At 35.9% G+C, this 16,429-nt stretch overlaps 1 protein-coding gene across 1 annotated transcript in view; it reads left to right on the top strand.

Moving 5' to 3' along the window:
- Positions 1-16,429, top strand: part of LOC148819527 (uncharacterized) — a 119,792-nt gene that overhangs the window by 41,766 nt on the left and 61,597 nt on the right. The window contains exon 10 of the mRNA XM_088935092.1: positions 13,969-14,140. Within this exon, the coding sequence (XP_088791218.1) occupies positions 13,969-14,140 (172 nt within the window). The remainder of the gene's footprint in view (positions 1-13,968; positions 14,141-16,429) is intronic.

The following is a 16,429-nucleotide window of genomic DNA, read 5'->3' as shown; positions in this document are numbered from 1 at the left end:
CTTTCAAAAGGCAGACAGGAAAACAGAATTTACACGCTGCAGGTCTTTCTTAGGCCGTAATGATTAAAATGTTATTTAAATTTGGCTTTCTCAGTACAGAGAGGGAGTTAAAGGGGAAATCCCCTGTGATAACAAAAATCAAACAAACTTCACAAAACTGCAGTTCAGTACATATTAGGTTATCGCATAATAACTGTATGTTCCAAAACACCTACATAAAGCTGTGCTGCCAATCTCCAAATCAGTCTTCTTACTGCAGTCTCTGGAGCCAGTAAAGATGCCACCCCCTCCACCACAGGGAGAGACACTGCAAAATCCTAAAAATAAACATTCGCAATGTCTATTTGTGTTGTTTGCAAGATCACATTTTGTTGTATTTCCGAACCTCTCACAATAATAATACTGCACAATGCATTGTCTAAATTTGCAACAAATGTTTAATATATTCCTTATTAAACATATTTATATACAACTGTCATATATATATACAGTAAAGGAGTTATAAAGTATATTGACAATCGAGGACAGAGCCAGATGAAGAATGTATTTATATGTTACATTTATAAATATTGCCTATTTGTTTGTATGAGACTGAAGGTGGTGTTTTTATACAGACTTTTTGTGGGTCCATCGATTCTACTTTGGAAGGCATCAAAAAACATCTGTGCCTGTCTTTTTGACTCAAAAGTAAAGGGTCTTTGCTGGTTTAGGATACTGCACAGGGAAGACTGACATTTGAGCATGCAACTTTACTGTACAGTATATGATGACCAGATATACAGTATTCTGAACTATAATCTGGGAAGTTTACATTGGATTTTTGTTTTGCACTGGTTTTCCCTTTTAATTTGGTGTGGTTTTGTAATTTGTTCTTAGAATTTCCAGACAGTAGAAAAGCAGTAAAGCTGAATGTACTGAAGATAAATTTAGAAAGGCTTATGTTGATTTTAACAAGGCAGTCAGGAGTGTTGAATTTATGAAATCCCTCCTTTTTAATCTAAGGTGACACACTCCTTTTTAAAAATGCATTTCATGAATAAATGTGCAATCTCATTAAAGCAAGGAGCTAGGTTAAAACATATTGTTTTACAAAAGCAGTAGGAAAAATCCAATTTTGAGAATTATTAACTGAGCCATGGCATCCGCTTTTGAATGAAGAATTATTATAACATATTTTACTGTGTATTCTACATCTCCAGAGGGCGACAGTTTATTTTTAATATTACAAAAATGTATTTAAAAAGATTAAACAATGTATGTAAGAAATAATAGCATACAGATATGAAAGGAATATTTTATTTAATGTTTCGTCCATCCGCTTTCAATAAATGCTTATTGAACTGCTTAGTCCAATACAGGGCAGCAGTGAACTCGAGCTTAAGCCAGCTGACAACCGCCACAAGGTGGGCTAAACCCAGGATGGGGGTGCCAGTCTATCACAGGGCACACACATGGTGGACAGATTAGAGATGCCAAATAACCCTGGCATCTCTTCTTAGAACTGTGGGAAGAAACATGGAGGACCTGCAGCAGTGAGAACAACATGCGAATTGTACACAGGAGGCAGCCCAGTCCTTAACCGAACCCAGAACCCACGGGCTGGGGGCATCTGTGCTAACTGCTCATTAAACGTCTCAAGCAGAATAAAAAAAAAAATCTAAGAAATTGCCATTGGCAGCAGGCAGGCTCAACGACTGACTTGCTTTCATATATTAAGAGCATTTTATTTCCAAAAAGAAGAAAATAATCAGTTTTCTTTCCTGCCTACCCATGTTTAAGCAGTTGAGTAAACAGTATGTAGTATCTTTAAACATAAGCAATCAAAGGTAAACATTCCTGACGGAAAATAGGCAAACAAAAATAAGATCGCCTCAGCAGATGACTGACTCTATACCTACATAAAAACACATGTGGAACCAAAGACTACCAATTTCCTTGATGGTTCATCTTGTCCCTGTGTTCCCTTCTGGCCTTTTATCACAAAGGTCTTCAAAAGAAATGGGTAAAGGTGAAAGGTTTGCTGTCACTGCATGATTGCTCCATGTGTTCATAAAAAAATATACATATTGCATTTGTACAGAAAGAGGCTTTCTGAAATAATTAGCTTCGATGGTGTGTGGCTGCTTTCATTTGTGGCTGGGTGGGGGTGGAATGCATTTCTGGCAGTCTGATCAATAGTTTGGGTCTGCAAAGAAAAAAAAAAAGTCTTCCAGAACTTTACTCACTGCTCTGCTTGAATTTTAAAGCTTGGATAAAAAATGGCTATTAATAATTGCAACATGCCTAATTTTCTGTAATAAATGTCTTTCATTTGCATTCAGAAGGCCAAATTTAGAATTCACCTCACCACTTACAACCCCAGACCTGGGAAGGAGAACACAAGATTAATTATTTGCCATGTTCTCCACATCTGGTCAGTTTCTCTTCACACCAAATTAATCTTTTTAGCAGTTGATGCCAAGATATTTAACCTAGGAAGACTTTGTTCACCTCCTTGCCCCAACAGGTGTGTCAGTGTTGAAGAGGTGAATTAACAGTCAATTTTCCACTCTCCTGGTAAAGTTTAACTCAGTATTACACTTATTTGCTAGAGTCTGTAGAATGATGTTGTAGAGGGTTTCAGAAAAAAAGATTAAAACTGCAAGTCTGAGAAGAGAATAAAGCTTTCCCATTATGTGTAAAATGTCTCTGATCTACCATAAAGTACAGCATGTATTTATTGATAATAAACCTTCAGTTAATACTATACTCTTAGATGTACTTAGTGTATTTTAATTTTAATGCTTTCATTATTGATGGGAATTATTGAGAGAGGATTCATTAATGGTACATTTTTGTTCATGAATGCTGCATATCATTACATGGTTCTGTTTTCATTTAGAGATTGCATTAACAAGCAATAGTAGCATAAAAATACAGAACTAGAAAGCCTTTCTAAAGGAACATTATGTCCTTCAATCAATGTGTCTAGCAGCGCGTTTCAGATAATGCCTTACTGAAGGTCACCTTGACTTGGAAGACAGAAAAGCTCACCTCTTTTCTGCTCAGGGCATTTTACGAAGAGAATTGTAGTTAAGATGCAGTTAAAAAACTTAAGAGATTCTGATACCTTAATACAGTAACTGTTAATTTTTTAGCAAGAATAAATGCTGAGCCGACATATGGAAGAAGTGATGAGGTTTTCTGCTGGTGATGTGAGAAATATTTAAGAGCAGGTTCTGGCGTGAAACTGAGACCTCGGTTTTGGTCTTAAACCTTTATTGCCTTGACAGGATGATTATATCTGTCCCTGTTTTCACTCATATGTAATAAGTAAATCTAATTCTTTCACTGTTCACTTCTGTTTTGCTCCACTGTGATTTCCTCCTTTAATAATGCTTTTATACTTTTCTACCCTAACTAGCCCTCCCTAGCTGCCTGTGATGCCCTGTCGATCCATGTGAAGTCAATATCACGCTAAGATAATACAGAACAGAATTATATATGTAAATATGCAGAATACAGAATATTATATGGACCTTATTTTAAAAATAATTTATGTAAATTAAAGTTTCCTTGTTTAGTTTTAATATGAGTAATGAGAGGATAATTTAGCTTTTTTTTTGGTACTTGGCTTTCAGGCTACTTGTAGGAAGCTTTCTTGACAGTGGCCCAGGGGGAGAGAGGGGCTTTTCCATATATACAGTATAGTAATTATGACCTCTGTCACTCTGCTGGGCCACTCAAGCACTCAAGAGATTTCAGTGCCAGTATGGGTTTAATGATCCTTCAGAAAGTATCTGAATTAAGTATGCAGGGCAAGGTCAATGCAAGGGAAATTAATTCTTTCTGTTGGTGTAAAAATGGAATGGTGCCAAAGTAGGCATTAACTCCTTTTAAATTATTTGCCCAATATTTTATTCTATCTGCTGCACCTAGATTTCTGTTAGTGAATTTTCCATATTAAAAACACATTTAACTTTAATTTGAATTGTGATGTGTAGTCATGATTAATATTTTTATTTACGGGTATCACTTATTCTCAGAATTCTGGAATTCACAGCTTTTTGTGAAAGGGACAGAATAGCATGATTAATTAAGCTGAAAATACTTTGAAGTGTTAATGTGTAATTTTCATACTGTCTACTCTTCACTTCTTTAGGAACAGTTTTAATAGTTCATTATTTCATGTTAAAAAATAGTGAAAAATGAAATAATGAACTATTAAGCAACTATCTAATAGTTTATTAGAGACTGTTCAGATATATAGTTTAGAAGAAAATACTGTTGTAACATTTTGTGAGGAAACACAATACTTTTTCAATAACCTTACCATAATGCCTTACACTGAAGATTTCATATGACCAAAAACATAACAGTAGATAATAATAAGATGAGGCTGTTCAGCTGGGACAGCTTCAACAATACGGCTGTGGCTGGAACAAGTTTGGTCCACAGACCACGTGGTCCTACAGATCACTGGATAAAGTAGTGCCTCCAGTTCAGTTTTACATGCACTATAATGTATTGTACAATTGTGTTCACTGGTTTGTGTTTCAAGTGGTAAGGGAAAATCATAGAAATTATTATAAATGTCCTTTCATTTATATGATAAAATAGACCAACATTAAAAATGGGGCTATTCCGTCATAAACTCTAAATGAAAGAATTCTTCTCATTCTTGGTTATAGTCAGTAAAAAGCTTGTGGATTTTTCAGCAAACATTAATTCAAAAATACCCATGCATTTCACCTATCTTTTCTTTAAAGTCTATTTGTAAAAGTATTTTATGGAATAATACTGTCCATCATACTGGACATTTATCAAAGGACATAATATCATATTGACTTTGATTAAAAAAAAAACTTGCATAAAAAACTTTCACCATTTAAGACAATTAATCCGTTCTAGAGTATTACGGCTTAACTGAAGCCTGAGGGAATCATTAAATATATGTTGTATGGGATTAAAATATAATGAAAAAGTTACCAAGTGCTTTAAAATAATTTCCTATTTTTAATGTGTGACTGTTCTGAGGAGGAGTAGTTGGTGACAGCTTAGGTCTTTGGGTTAAATACCTGTTGATGAAACTACAAATGTAGCAATTGTTTGTAAGAGCATGTAGACTTGATTGCAAATTCAGAGTCAAAATGAAGTTGTCACTGGAAATGTTGGTGATTAACCTTTATAAGGAAAGCAATTTTAAGAAATGCCGTGGGCTCAGGATTGTCATATGCAAACTGAGGTGTCATTGTGTTATCTTATTGTCATAAAACAAATGTGTACTTAGACTCCATTTTTCAATTAATGTGGTATTTTAGAATTGCTTGTTGGTGCTTTGGCATATTACTGTAGATCGGTCACTATACTGTATAACTACAGTCAACATTTAATGGTTTTTGTACCCAAACCCTACACTGGCCTGAAAAGCACGCACATTTCAATACTCTTTTTACAGTATTTTTCAGATGATTGAAACTTTTCCTAAAGAAGAAACGTTATTGAAGCCGAACAATGTCCAAGAGCTTTCAAATCTGACGAATGGAGGAGTTCAGAGACATATTGCAGGATTGGCCGGTTGAAGCCCCAGCTAGGGTTAGGGTTACGTTCCCACACTACTTAGACATATTTTGTGGCCAGTGCTGGATTTTGGGTCCCAAGGTAACATTAGAAAGAGTGGTAATATATTCCTATTTGCAATTTTTTTTTCGGAGACTTTTGGGTGCCCATGTTGTATATTGCTGCGAAGCGTAATTGTAATCGAAAACGGAGTCGGATCAAAAATTGTATAACTAGATGTATAACCTGAGTAAACATTTCATGATTCTTTTAACCCAAACCCTACAATGGTATGAAAGGCTCACAGATGTCAATCCCAGTTTCAGAAGATTTTTCAGCTGATTGAAAAGTTTCCTAAAGAATACACATGATTGAAGATGGTACATTTGTAAGAGCTTTTTTCAATTGTTGTAGTTGTTTCAGACTCGTAATTGTTGATTTTGAGGACCATTTTGAAATCTGATGGCTGGTGGAGTTCAGAGACCGATTGCAGGATTGGCTGGTTGAAGCCCCAGCTAGGGTTAGGGTTACATTCCCACACTACTTAGACATATTTTATGGTCAGTGCTGGATTTTGGGTCCCAAGGTAACTTTAGAAAGAGTGGTAATATATTCCTATTTGCAATTTTTTTTTCGGAGACTTTTGGGTTCCCATGTTGTATATTGCTGCGAAGCGTAATTGTAATCGAAAACGGAGTCAGATCAAAAATTGTGAGAAAATGTGTCTTTCTTTGTAAACTCTCTAATTTTCTCATTTATCGAGCAACTAGATGTATAACCTGAGTGAACATTTCATGATTCTTTTAACCCAAACCCTACAATGGTATGAAAGGCTCACAGATCTCAATCCCAGTTTCAGAAGATTTTTCAGCTGATTGAAAAGTTTCCTAAAGAATACACGATTGAAGATGGTACATTTGTAAGAGCTTTTTTCAATTGTTGTAGTTGTTTCAGACTCGTAATTGTTGATTTTGAGGACCATTTTGAAATCTGATGGCTGGTGGAGTTCAGAGACCGATTGCAGGATTGGCCGGTTGAAGCCCCAGCTAGGGTTAGGGTTACATTCCCACACTACTTAGACATATTTTATGCTCAGTGCTGGATTTTGGGTCCCAAGGTAACTTTAGAAAGAGTGGTAATATATTCCTATTTGCAATTTTTTTTTTCGGAGACTTTTGGGTGCCCATGTTGTATATTGCTGCGAAGCGTAATTGTAATCGAAAACGGAGTCAGATCAAAAATTGTGAGAAAATGTGTCTTTCTTTGTAAACTCTCTAATTTTCTCATTTATCGAGCATCTAGATGTATAACCTGAGTGAACATTTCATGATTCTTTTAACCCAAAGCCTACAATGGTATGAACGGCTCACAGATCTCAATCCCAGTTTCAGAAGATTTTTCAGCTGATTGAAAAGTTTCCTAAAGAATACACATGATTGAAGATGGTACATTTGTAAGAGCTTTTTTCAATTGTTGTAGTTGTTTCAGACTCATAATTGTTGATTTTTAGGACCATTTTGAAATCTGATGGCTGGTGGAGTTCAGAGACCGATTGCAGGATTGGCCGGTTGAAGCCCCAGCTAGGGTTAGGGTTACAATCCCACACTACTTAGACATATATAATGCTCAGTGCTGGATTTTGGGTCCCAAGGTAACTTTAGAAAGAGTGGTAATATATTCCTATTTGCAATTTGTTTTTCGGAGACTTTTGGGTGCCCATGTTGTATATTGCTGCGAAGCGTAATTGTAATCGAAAACGGAGTCGGATCAAAAATTGTGAGAAAATGTGTCTTTCTTTGTAAACTCTCTAATTTTCTCATTTATCGAGCATCTAGATGTATAACCTGAGTGAACATTTCAGGATTCTTTTAACCCAAACCCTACAATGGTATGAAAGGCTCACAGATCTCAATCCCAGTTTCAGAAGATTTTTCAGCTGATTGAAAAGTTTCCTAAAGAATACCCATGATTGAAGATGGTACATTTGTAAGAGCTTTTTTCAATTATTGTAGTTGTTTCAGACCCGTAATTGTTTATTTTGAGGACCATTTTGAAATCTGATGGCTGGTGGAGTTCAGAGACCGATTGCAGGATTGGCCGGTTGAAGCCCCAGCTAGGGTTAGGGTTACATTCCCACACTACTTAGACATATTTTATGGTCAGTGCTGGATTTTGGGTCCCAAGGTAACTTTAGAAAGAGTGGTAATATATTCCTATTTGCAATTTTTTTTTCGGAGACTTTTGGGTGCCCATGTTGTATATTGCTGCGAAGCGTAATTGTAATCGAAAACGGAGTCAGATCAAAAATTGTGAGAAAATGTGTCTTTCTTTGTAAACTCTCTAATTTTCTCATTTATCGAGCATCTAGATGTATAACCTGAGTGAACATTTCATGATTCTTTTAACCCAAAGCCTACAATGGTATGAACGGCGCACAGATCTCAATCCCAGTTTCAGAAGATTTTTCAGGTGATTGAAAAGTTTCCTAAAGAATACACATGATTGAAGATGGTACATTTGTAAGAGCTTTTTTCAATTATTGTAGTTGTTTCAGACTCGTAATTGTTGATTTTGAGGACCATTTTGAAATCTGATGGCTGGTGGAGTTCAGAGACCGATTGCAGGATTGGCCGGTTGAAGCCCCAGCTAGGGTTAGGGTTACATTCCCACACTACTTAGACATATTTTATGGTCAGTGCTGGATTTTGGGTCCCAAGTTAACTTTATAAAGAGTGGTAATATATTCCTTTTTGCAATTTTTTTTCAGAGACTTTAGGGTGCCCATGTTGTATATTTCTGCGAAGCGTAATTGTAATCGAAAACGGAGTCAGATCAAAAATTGTGAGAAAATGTGTCTTTCTTTGTAAACTCTCTAATTTTCTCATTTATCGAGCAACTGGATGTATAACCTGAGTGAACATTTCATGATTCTTTTAACCCAAACCCTACGATGTTATGAAAGGCTCACAGATCTCAATCCCAGTTTCAGAAGATTTTTCAACTGATTGAAAAGTTTCCTAAAGAATACACATAATTGAAGATGGTACATTTGTAAGAGCTTTTTTCAGTTGTTGTAGTTGTTTCAGACTCGTAATTGTTGATTTTGAGGACCATTTTGAAATCTGATGGCTGGTGGAGTTCAGAGACCGATTGCAGGATTGGCCGGTTGAAGCCCCAGCTAGGGTTAGGGTTACATTCCCACACTACTTAGACATATTTTATGCTCAGTGCTGGATTTTGGGTCCCAAGGTAACTTTAGAAAGAGTGGTAATATATTCCTATTTGCAATTTTTTTTCGGAGACTTTTGGGTGCCCATGTTGTATATTGCTGCGATGCGTAATTGTAATCGAAAACGGAGTCAGATCAAAAATTGTGAGAAAATGTGTCTTTCTTTGTAAACTCTCTAATTTTCTCATTTATCGAGCATCTAGATGTATAACCTGAGTAAACATTTCATGATTCTTTTAACCCAAACCCTACAATGGTATGAAAGGCTCACAGATGTCAATCCCAGTTTCAGAAGATTTTTCAGCTGATTGAAAAGTTTCCTAAAGAATACACATGATTGAAGATGGTACATTTGTAAGAGCTTTTTTCAATTGTTGTAGTTGTTTCAGACTCGTAATTGTTGATTTTGAGGACCATTTTGAAATCTGATGGCTGGTGGAGTTCAGAGACCGATTGCAGGATTGGCTGGTTGAAGCCCCAGCTAGGGTTAGGGTTACATTCCCACACTACTTAGACATATTTTATGGTCAGTGCTGGATTTTGGGTCCCAAGGTAACTTTAGAAAGAGTGGTAATTTATTCCAATTTGCAATTTTTTTTTCGGAGACTTTTGGGTTCCCATGTTGTATATTGCTGCGAAGCGTAATTGTAATCGAAAACGGAGTCAGATCAAAAATTGTGAGAAAATGTGTCTTTCTTTGTAAACTCTCTAATTTTCTCATTTATCGAGCAACTAGATGTATAACCTGAGTGAACATTTCATGATTCTTTTAACCCAAACCCTACAATGGTATGAAAGGCTCACAGATCTCAATCCCAGTTTCAGAAGATTTTTCAGCTGATTGAAAAGTTTCCTAAAGAATACACATGATTGAAGATGGTACATTTATAAGAGCTTTTTTCAATTGTTGTAGTTGTTTCAGACTTGTAATTGTTGATTTTGAGTACCAATTTGAAATCTGATGGCTGGTGGAGTTCAGAGACCGATTGCAGGATTGGCCGGTTGAAGCCCCAGCTAGGGTTAGGGTTACATTCCCACACTACTTAGACATATTTTATGGTCAGTGCTGGATTTTGGGTCCCAAGGTAACTTTAGAAAGAGTGGTAATATATTCCTATTTGCAATTTTTTTTTCGGAGACTTTTGGGTTCCCATGTTGTATATTGCTGCGAAGCGTAATTGTAATCGAAAACGGAGTCAGATCAAAAATTGTGAGAAAATGTGTCTTTCTTTGTAAACTCTCTAATTTTCTCATTTATCGAGCAACTAGATGTATAACCTGAGTGAACATTTCATGATTCTTTTAACCCAAACCCTACAATGGTATGAAAGGCTCACAGATCTCAATCCCAGTTTCAGAAGATTTTTCAGCTGATTGAAAAGTTTCCTAAAGAATACACATGATTGAAGATGGTACATTTATAAGAGCTTTTTTCAATTGTTGTAGTTGTTTCAGACTTGTAATTGTTGATTTTGAGTACCAATTTGAAATCTGATGGCTGGTGGAGTTCAGAGACCGATTGCAGGATTGGCCGGTTGAAGCCCCAGCTAGGGTTAGGGTTACATTCCCACACTACTTAGACATATATTATGCTCAGTGCTGGATTTTGGGTCCCAAGGTAACTTTAGAAAGAGTGGTAATATATTCCTATTTGCAATTTTTTTTTCGGAGACTTTAGGGTGCCCATGTTGTATATTTCTGCGAAGCGTAATTGTAATCGAAAACGGAGTCAGATCAAAAATTGTGAGAAAATGTGTCTTTCTTTGTAAACTCTCTAATTTTCTCATTTATCGAGCAACTGGATGTATAACCTGAGTGAACATTTCATGATTCTTTTAACCCAAACCCTACGATGTTATGAAAGGCTCACAGATCTCAATCCCAGTTTCAGAAGATTTTTCAACTGATTGAAAAGTTTCCTAAAGAATACACATAATTGAAGATGGTACATTTGTAAGAGCTTTTTTCAGTTGTTGTAGTTGTTTCAGACTCGTAATTGTTGATTTTGAGTACCATTTTGAAATCTGATGGCTGGTGGAGTTCAGAGACCGATTGCAGGATTGGCCGGTTGAAGCCCCAGCTAGGGTTAGGGTTACATTCCCACACTACTTAGACATATTTTATGCTCAGTGCTGGATTTTGGGTCCCAAGGTAACTTTAGAAAGAGTGGTAATATATTCCTATTTGCAATTTTTTTTCGGAGACTTTTGGGTTCCCATGTTGTATATTGCTGCGAAGCGTAATTGTAATTGAAAACGGAGTCAGATCAAAAATTGTGAGAAAATGTGTCTTTCTTTGTAAACTCTCTAATTTTCTCATTTATCGAGCATCTAGATGTATAACCTGAGTAAACATTTCATGATTCTTTTAACCCAAACCCTACAATGGTATGAAAGGCTCACAGATGTCAATCCCAGTTTCAGAAGATTTTTCAGCTGATTGAAAAGTTTCCTAAAGAATACACATGATTGAAGATGGTACATTTGTAAGAGCTTTTTTCAATTGTTGTAGTTGTTTCAGACTTGTAATTGTTGATTTTGAGTACCATTTTGAAATCTGATGGCTGGTGGAGTTCAGAGACCGATTGCAGGATTGGCCGGTTGAAGCCCCAGCTAGGGTTAGGGTTACATTCCCACACTACTTAGACATATATCATGCTCAGTGCTGGATTTTGGGTCCCAAGGTAACTTTAGAAAGAGTGGTAATATATTCCTATTTGCAATTTTTTTTTCGGAGACTTTTGGGTGCCCATGTTGTATATTGCTGCGAAGCGTAATTGTAATCGAAAACGGAGTCAGATCAAAAATTGTGAGAAAATGTGTCTTTCTTTGTAAACTCTCTAATTTTCTCATTTATCGAGCATCTAGATGTATAACCTGAGTAAACATTTCATGATTCTTTTAACCCAAACCCTACAATGGTATGAAAGGCTCACAGATGTCAATCCCATTTTCAGAAGATTATTCAGCTGATTGAAAAGTTTCCTAAAGCATACACATGATTGAAGATGGTACATTTGTAAGAGCTTTTTTCAATTGTTGTAGTTGTTTCAGACTTGTAATTGTTGATTTTGAGTACCATTTTGAAATCTGATGGCTGGTGGTGTTCAGAGACCGATTGCAGGATTAGCCGGTTGAAGCCCCAGCTAGGGTTAGGGTTACATTCCCACACTACTTAGACATATATTATGCTCAGTGCTGGATTTTGGGTCCCAAGGTAAGTTCAGAAAGAGTGGTAATATATTCCTATTTGCAATTTGTTTTTCGGAGTCTTTTGGGTGCCCATGTTGTATATTGCTGCGAAGCGTAATTGTAATCGAAAACGGAGTCAGATCAAAAATTGTGAGAAAATGTGTCTTTCTTTGTAAACTCTCTAATTTTCTCATTTATCGAGCAACTAGATGTATAACCTGAGTGAACATTTCATGATTCTTTTAACCCAAACCCTACAATGGTATGAAAGGTTCACAGATCTCAATCCCAGTTTCAGAAGATTTTTCAGCTGATTGAAAAGTTTCCTAAAGAATACACATGATTGAAGATGGTAAATTTCTAATAGCTTTTTTCAATTATTGTAGTTGTTTCCGAGTCGTAATTGTTGATTTTGAGGACCATTTTGAAATCTGATGGCTGGTGGTGTTCAGAGACCGATTGCAGGATTGGCCGGTTGAAGCCCCAGCTAGGGTTAGGGTTACATTCCCACACTACTTAGACATATTTTATGGTCAGTGCTGGATTTTGGGTCCCAAGGTAACTTTAGAAAGAGTGGTAATATATTCCTATTTGCAATTTGTTTTTCGGAGTCTTTTGGGTGCCCATGTTGTATATTGCTGCGAAGCGTAATTGTAATCGAAAACGGAGTCACATCAAAAATTGTGAGAAAATGTGTCTTTCTTTGTAAACTCTCTAATTTTCTCATTTATTGAGCAACTAGATGTATAACCTGAGTGAACATTTCATGATTCTTTTAACCCAAACCCTACAATGGTATGAAAGGCTCACAGATGTCAATCCCATTTTCAGAAGATTATTCAGCTGATTGAAAAGTTTCCTAAAGCATACACATGATTGAAGATGGTACATTTGTAAGAGCTTTTTTCAATTGTTGTAGTTGTTTCAGACTTGTAATTGTTGATTTTGAGTACCATTTTGAAATCTGATGGCTGGTGGTGTTCAGAGACCGATTGCAGGATTAGCCGGTTGAAGCCCCAGCTAGGGTTAGGGTTACATTCCCACACTACTTAGACATATTTTATGGTCAGTGCTGGATTTAGGGTCCCAAGGTAACTTTAGAAAGAGTGGTAATATATTCCTATTTGCAATTTTTTTTTCGGAGACTTTTGGGTGCCCATGTTGTATATTGCTGCAAAGCGTAATTGTAATCGAAAACGGAGTCAGATCAAAAATTGTGAGAAAATGTGTCTTTCTTTGTAAACTCTCTAATTTTCTCATTTATCGAGCAACTAGATGTATAACCTGAGTGAACATTTCATGATTCTTTTAACCCAAAGCCTACAATGGTATGAAAGGCTCACAGATCTCAATCCCATTTTCTGGGATATGAAAGAACGCACATGATCGAAAACAATATATTTTCAAGAGCTTTTTTCAGTGCATTTAGTTGTTGTAGACTTATATTTTTTGGTTTGAGTTATATTTTTAAATGTGATGGTTGGAGGAGTTCAGAGACAGACTGCAGGATTGGACAGTTGAAGCCCCAGCTAGGGTTAGGGTTAGCATTCCCACACCACTTAGACGTATTTTATGCTCAGTGCTAGATTTTGCATCCCAAGGGAACTTTAGGATTAGTGATTATATACTGTTTTCGTATCTGCACATTTTTTTGGAGACTTTTGGCTGTCCGTGCTGTGTATTGCTTCGTAGAGTAATTGTAATCCAAAACTAAGTCAGATCTTTATTCCTTTGTAAACTCTTAATTGTGTAGTTTATTGTGCAACTATATGTATTTCTGTAGTCAGCGCTGTATGCTGTGTATAGGTTGCTTTCCAGAGGGCAACTGAAAAAGAAGTAAACAAGTGAGCAACATTTAAAGTAAATGTTTTCTGTCTTTTTTCTACGTGAATCTCGTTTTAGATTGGATTATTCATAATAAGCCAAGTTTTATTTCTCTTTTGCTTAACTTAGATTTTATTTCTTAGATCTTTTTCTGATTTACTGTATATGGTGTTCTTTTTACCCCAGGAGCATTGCTCTGCAAAACCCTGCATCAACAGATGAGCAGAGCATACACCAAGGCAGTAAAGTCAAGGTCAGTTCCCATTGCCAGGTAACACCAGTGGAGAGAATACCCCAGGAATTCTTCAGAATATCAGACACACACACTGCAGGACTTGGAATAAAGAACATGCAAGAGGTTAGGCTCACTTTATATAATATGATATGTTTAATATGCTTTTTCCTCCTTGCATTTCAACATATTTAAATATATTCTAACCTTTTTTTACACATTTTACACAAAATTTCTGATATAATATTTTGTTTTAAAATAAAATATTAAGATCAAAATGTATATTCATTACTGAAAAGCCTGCTTTGTGTCACATGAGCATGTCATGGATTCACAATTTGAACTGTTTCTCATATTGTGAGAGTAAGGCAAACCAAATCAACAGTAAACTGACTTTTGTTGTGCCAGCTCTTTTAGTTGTTTTTTTTTATTTTAGCCTAGAATGCAAATTTTATTCTTCATTTTCAACTGACAAAATCGAAGAGAAGCACAATAAGCTTGAGGAATGATGCAGAACTAACCACCTTGACTTATCGGTGACAATAAACATTTTAATTATTGCCCACCCCACGACAAAGCTGCGGAGCGTGCTAGTGTTTGCAATGGTAGCCGTCCACACACCTGGTACTCTGTGCCTGTTACCATGGAAATGCATTCCGACAGGAAATCTGCAACACCTGTGAGCTATTTCCTTCTGCACCCATATCAGGTAGTGCAGAAGATTCAAGGACTGTTCTGACAGGGGTCTGGCATAGAGTCATGCTCCGAGTAAGGTCCTAGTTGCCTAGTTCCCTACTTCTCTGCTTGGTGCTTACTTTCGATATACGATATATACAGTTTTACTGTATTTAAGAAGGGAGAAGATATTTTTTTATTTTTAGGTGTGTGCCTTTTTCTTTACTGTTAGAAGCTTAAGATGGCAAAGCAATTGTGACAAATTAAAGTATCCATTATTTATACCAGTAACAGTGATTGCTGTTTAATAAAATATTAATATCGGTGTTGTAGTGTTTTCTACTTCAGTGCTTCCTCTAGGACTCAGGAGGTCTTCAGATAGAATGAATAGTTTATTTTAGATGAGGTAGCTAGTTTCAGTATTTCCCAAATTCTGACAACATCTTCTTTCTTTTTTTGTTTCTCTGTCCACTTGCTGTCTAAAGCTAAAGTGATTTATCCATGCTTGATTACTGCGTAAATTTCTGGGGTAAAAGGTACAATTGAGAAATAATAAGAAACTACAGTATGTTTCTATTAACTATTTCTCTTATTTACAAATACTTTATCACTGCCCCTGGGGAAGTCATCTTATTTCTTTGTTTATAACAAAGAAAAAAAATACATACAAGGATTTAACACTTTCTAAATGTCCTATACTAGGCTGTAGTAAGTGATAACATTCATACACTTCCCAGAATTGCTATCTAATATCGTTCTCCTTCAAGGTTTGAAAAGGTCACTGCTGTAACCAAAGAAATAGGGTTGTTTTTTAGACTAGACAACATTCAAGACCTCACTAAAATGTAATGCATTGTGTCAATAGAGGACTAACAAATTATTAGTGTATTATTATTCTCAAATCTTCTTGGTTTGTTGTCTCACATTAAAAATATTTTTGCATATAGTACAGTATCTGAAGATATGGCTCAATAAAATGTTTTATCTTAGATAAGTGTTTCATGTAATTTGGTCTACAGTATATTAAAGCATATTATCAGCATGCACAATACAGATTTTAAGTCAACAATTTGTGTTTATATTCAAAACATACAGAATGTACAGGAAGCAGAGAAAGCAATCTTTTGCATATTATTGTTGGTTTAAGATTAAGTGCTACTAGAAATTCAATAATACATAAGTGCTAGGAAGCAGAGCATATGTGAGCTGAGATGCCAGTTTTAGCTGTTTCCTAATAACTACTAGCCTTCCCTGCATGTGGCTTTGATCAGTGCTTATTGTGGCAGAGCTAGTAGCAGCCAAACCGCCTTGAGCAGAAGTTGACCTTCTTGCAGTTTTATTTCTTTTTAATCCTTTTATTCTCAAATTTTAAAGTTTTATTGTAGTGCCAGCTTTTTTTATTTATTTTTATATAACTCCATTTACATCCACATTTACAGAACTAGAGATTTGAAACTGCCTTTCACTCAACCCGCCTCTTTTTAGAACTTCAGAACACTTTTAGAACACTTGTTTGTCAAACAGATACAATTTTTTCTTATATAAAGCTCAATAAAAAAAAGTTTTCATCAAACTTTCATCTTTGGTAAAGCTCTGCATTATTCTATTAATGCATATTAATTGTTAAAGTATTTCATTGTTTGTAAAAAGAAAAACATTATGGCTTTATAAAAGAAAGAGATCACTTGTGTAATCTGGGAAAGCTTTTCATTGTAATGATGCTGTTATTCATTATATAGA

Source organism: Atractosteus spatula, chromosome 16 (genome assembly GCF_055471065.1).
Source record: "Atractosteus spatula isolate fAtrSpa1 chromosome 16, fAtrSpa1.hap1, whole genome shotgun sequence".
Taxonomy (NCBI): Eukaryota; Metazoa; Chordata; class Actinopteri; order Semionotiformes; family Lepisosteidae; genus Atractosteus; species Atractosteus spatula.
The sequence above is the reverse complement of the archived record's forward strand: the minus strand, read 5'-3'. Positions and strand labels throughout refer to the sequence as shown.